The sequence below is a fragment of the Cajanus cajan genome, chromosome 11 (assembly GCF_000230855.2).
Source record: "Cajanus cajan strain Asha chromosome 11, NIPB_CcT2T_4, whole genome shotgun sequence".
Taxonomy (NCBI): Eukaryota; Viridiplantae; Streptophyta; class Magnoliopsida; order Fabales; family Fabaceae; genus Cajanus; species Cajanus cajan.
The window spans coordinates 5377430-5382076 of record NC_138527.1 but is presented as its reverse complement, the minus strand read 5'-3'; the positions used below and the strand labels follow the sequence as shown (position 1 = coordinate 5382076).

At 28.1% G+C, this 4647-nt stretch overlaps 1 protein-coding gene across 1 annotated transcript; it reads right to left on the bottom strand.

Annotated features, from left to right (window-relative positions):
- Positions 1 to 291: 291 nt before the first annotated feature.
- LOC109818762 (putative ascorbate-specific transmembrane electron transporter 1) lies at positions 292 to 3078 on the bottom strand. The gene is made up of 4 exons (XM_020384290.3): positions 2705 to 3078; positions 2549 to 2597; positions 1589 to 1788; positions 292 to 925 (listed from the first exon to the last, which is right to left on the bottom strand). Exons 1-4 carry the CDS (start codon positions 2852 to 2854, stop codon positions 665 to 667), a joined length of 660 nt encoding a protein of 219 aa, XP_020239879.1. The 5' UTR covers positions 2855 to 3078; the 3' UTR covers positions 292 to 664.
- Between the last annotated feature and the right edge of the window lie 1569 nt (positions 3079 to 4647).

Here is a 4647-nt window from a genome sequence, read left to right as displayed (position 1 = left end):
ATATATAAACAAAATATAAATTTTGAATACAATAATATGTAAAATTAGGATTACAAAATATAATGTTTTAAATACACACTATCAATCTAATTAAAATAAAAAAAATTGTATTTATCCACCTCATTATAATCTAGGTCCATTACTAAATGATATATCTAAAGGTGAGGTTGCGATTGTTTTATATGTTGGATGTCATAAAATTCACATAATGGTCTTAGTTAAATGCAAAGGTAGTGAATGAGTTCGGTATTTTAATTTCTGAAGGGTGTAGAAATCTTAATTTAATGTTTGAAAACCTTGTAGTAAGGATCAACTTTGTATGGAGCTAGGAAAACCCCTATATGCCATAATATATGTTTTTGCGTTTGCCAACAAAAAGGGAAATAAACCCTGTAATTCTTCTTTTTAAAATATCAAGTGCATCGAATTACATGGACTTTGGCTAACACATTTACAATTCTGTTGTTACTTTTTATTGAATTATCATGATAGGATAACAATAATCACTTGTACTCACTTTGCTATAAAAAGAAATTTATCAGTCACTTTAGTCGATTAATCTAACAGCAATTTCAGTTTCTCTCATTGGAACCATGTTTTCTAACAATTAATTGAAATGACAGAAATGAAGTAATTGTAGCAAAGATGAGGTCATATATTTTGATCAGAAATTTCTTGGGAGAATGACAGAGAGGGAAACAAAAACAGCAAAGAGAAAGAGCAAGAGGCCAGTGGAGTTGAGTATTAGTGCCTCTTGGCTTCGGAAAAGGCCAAAATCTTGAAAATATTGAACCAAACCCATCTCAGCAGTGGAAACTGCAAGGAGAAAGATCACCATGCCCATAAATTTGTGCCATGGCAAAAGGCTAGTTCTAGTAGACTTTTCTGCACCTGGGAAGAAAAATGCGAAGAACCCCAAGATATACTGAAAACAAAAATTACAATTTATTCACAAACTGGAATTGTACGTACGTTGATTTAATTGCACATTTACTCTCTTTACTATATTCATCTTTTGAATTTGGTGCCCTTATCATTTAATTTTATGCCAGTTTTATAGTCTTGCAAATTGTATAATATTGACAGAAATTATTGGGTGATTGGGGGAGTTGGTTGGATAGTACTATGTTGAATGGTGTATAACCAACACTTTTTAACAGTCTCTAAAGTTTTACAAAGTGGGATTTAGAAATAGAGTGAAAGATAAATTCTATTAAGGGTAAGATATAATCCCCATATCAGTAGAATTTTTGAAAGCTTCTTTTTACCAAAAATAAAAATTCAGTAAACCCTAAACTTTTAAAATCATTTTTAAATTTTTATTTAAACATATTTAAGATAAAATAATATTAAAGTTATTACTTTAATGTATGATTTAGAATTAGTACTTTAATTTCATTATTTTAAAGTTATTTATTTTAATCTATAAGAATTTCAATAATAATACCTTGATTAAATTTAAGTTCATACATGTATTATTTCAACTTCTACCACTAAATCGACTAGAGTGATTCATTTTAAAGTTGTTTTGAAGGGGATTTAGAAATAGGCAAATGAAATTAAGTTATAAATGGAATTAATTAATTACCTGTAAACCAAATAGGCAGATTGCTGACATGCCTAGCCAAGAGTGTAATGTATACATATCAGGAAGACCTGCTTTATTCTTAGATATGAAAACTGCAACAATCCCTAAAATTCCAGCCACTAGAGCTATGAAATGCAATAGAAGATGAACCACCTTCACTGACCTCCTTTTTCCTGGCACAGACTTGTATGCCATGATAGCTGTTGCAAAAGTAATAATACTATTGTGTAAAATGATAACACCAACTGAATTCAACTTGTGTCACTTTAACAATAGTTAAAAATTTCAGACTAAGCATATTACTCTTGAATGTACTCACAAGACAAGTCACAATATGTTACTAAGAAATGGAAAGAGAAAATGTTAGCCAAGGGAAAAATCGATCCAAACATAAAAACATTGGAACTAGGCTTAAAAAGCCTATTAACAAATCCAAACATAAAAATATCTACTTTGATTTTAATAATTTCCAAAGAATAGAGCTGTTAAAGCTTAAAATTTAGGCCTACTATCAAAAACATGATTTGTTATTAATTTTTATAAAATAAAAAAAGATCAAACATGTTGACAAAAAATCTCATATGTTGACAACATATGTATCTCTCATCCAAAGAAAAAAAACTATCTCAAAATTTGTTTAGGCCCCCTAATTGTTGGATAGACCCCTATAAATTCTTAACATTTGATATAATAGGATGAGTTCAAATACAATAAATTTAATACGCATCAAGATTTAAAAATGGTTTGTGAATGCAATTTTAACTGCAACGTCTATTGCGACCATAACATGGTCACATGATGATATTTATCTGCAAATATTTACAATATATTAAGGATAATAATAAAATTGATATTGTACCGTAATTTAAAACCTTAATACATATAACATAATCGTTGTTAATGGCTTTAATTTAAATGTAAGGTATTTGATTTCCTAAGTAGAGCTCTAGCTATACTTACCTTCTCCACCAACTAAAATAAACCCAATTACCATTAGAAGTGGATGCAGCTGCATTTATGAAAGTAAATAACATGTTAGCAGGTTGACATGCATGCATGCTGGTCAAAACGAATTTCACACAACATAATCAATTACAAATGTTTTGAACAACTCACGTTGAAGATCTTGATTGGGTTGGAAGATTTGAAGGCAACACCTTCACGGAAGTGTAGGAGCCAAACTAACACAAGGGTTGTTATTGCTATGAACAACAAATGGGCAAATATAGTGATTGAAGTTGCTTGAACTTGGAAGCCACGAGCCATGATTAATTTGTTGATCAATTCAAAGGGTAAACACCTTTATGCTACCAAGTCACTAACTAGACCTTTATTAGCATTTGATTGCAAATGGATCTAAGAGATTAAGATATCCAATGGTGCTGTATAAATACAAGAAAACTGATGAAGGAATCAAACTTTGCACATATATTATGGGGATAGTAACAAAAGCGAATATGGAAAACGGTTTAATTTATGGCCGGCAGGGAAATTGCATGGTGAGTGGTGACAAGTGCAATATCAAATGAGGCCTTACTCTTGTTTGGTTTTGAACTTTGAATAAATCGATGAGTGTCGTCTATAATTAATTGATAAAAATCTTACATTAATCGATTAGTAATATGATCATGTATATATAAATAAAAATAATTCTAATTTTAAAAATCAATTTTAAAAGATTGAATTATATTCTTTTATTTTATCTATAAAAATTTAGGTGAGTTGAATCTTAGAATTTAATTAAATTAGGACAAGTTTCAAGGAATTATAAATATTTACAGAAGTATTTACTAAGTTATCTATCAATAAAGTCTTTACATCGACAATGAAAGTTCAAACTCACATTCTTTTAGATATAAGTTTTCTCATTATCAACTACCTATTTACATTCTTGTGCCAATATTATTTCTATCGTTGGTCATGTCAAAGACATTAATTAAAAATAATTATATTGTCTTTTTTTATTTTAAATCACAAATGTATCGTGTGTCTGGTTAATGTTTGTTACATTTTTTTTAAAATATTGAACCTGCAGGAAATTTTCCTTTTGATGCCAACAATTAGAGACAAAATTTAATAAATACATAGTAAATAACAATTTATATTTGTTTGCCTTCGTATAGTCCGTTCTGTATCTTCCAGAACACAGGCTTAGTTAACATTTAAAGATTATATTTGGCATTGGTGAAAAAAATTATATCAAGGAAAAAAAGACCAAAGCAAAAGCATTATTATGAATATTGTACTTTCATCGATCTGTGGCATTTTCCTACACGTCGTTTTTCGTATGCATATAGTTACATGTTACATCCTTTTACTTTTCTAGCGTATTTATTTAAGTTTTTATTTTCGTTTAATATTTTTTAAGTTGATTTGACTTATGTGATGAAGATGTTAAAATAATAAAATCCTAAAACAAGATATAGAATGAAAACGATATATCGTTATTAATCACTATTAGCAATAAACTAAATAAAAAAATCATGGATCTTTTATTTAGGAGCTATAAAATACCGGCTTCATCTATCTTTGCATTACCTCAAAGTTACAGATTTGAACGAGATTCCATCAAAAATAAAAAATTTATGAATCTTTTTATTTACGGTTATAATGTCAACACATACATAGAAAATTTACATTTTATATTAGATGATTAACGCCCATCGTAATAGGAGTATAAAATATAATATCTTAATATATTAACACTAATATTTTATAACAGATTTGACGTTACCCTATCACAAAATATGGACTTTCTATGATGTACACATTTTATAATAGGTATGATTATAGTTATAAAAGGTATATATTTTATGATGACTATAGTCATATCTATCGTAGAATATGCACTATTTTTTAATATCCTAATTGTTTTTTGAATTTTTCAAAACTTGCACAATAGAAATATATTTTAAGCATATCCTAAACAAAATATTGTTGTTCAATTCAATGCCTATATAAAACACAATATCTATCATTTGAATTAAAATAATGTACAAGTTAAACTACATAAAAAACTAAGTTAAAAAAGTTAAAGTTAACAATAACTATCATTAATT

Coding starts and splice junctions, on each gene's coding strand:
- LOC109818762 (XM_020384290.3), bottom strand. CDS start 2,854: ATGGCTCGTGGCTTCCAAGTTCAAGCAACTTCAATCACTATATTTGCC. Junction 1,789..2,548: donor TATTTTAGTTGGTGGAGAAG/GTAAGTATAGCT, acceptor CTTTTGCAACAG/CTATCATGGCATACAAGTCT. Junction 926..1,588: donor TCTGCCTATTTGGTTTACAG/GTAATTAATTAA, acceptor TTTTGTTTTCAG/TATATCTTGGGGTTCTTCGC.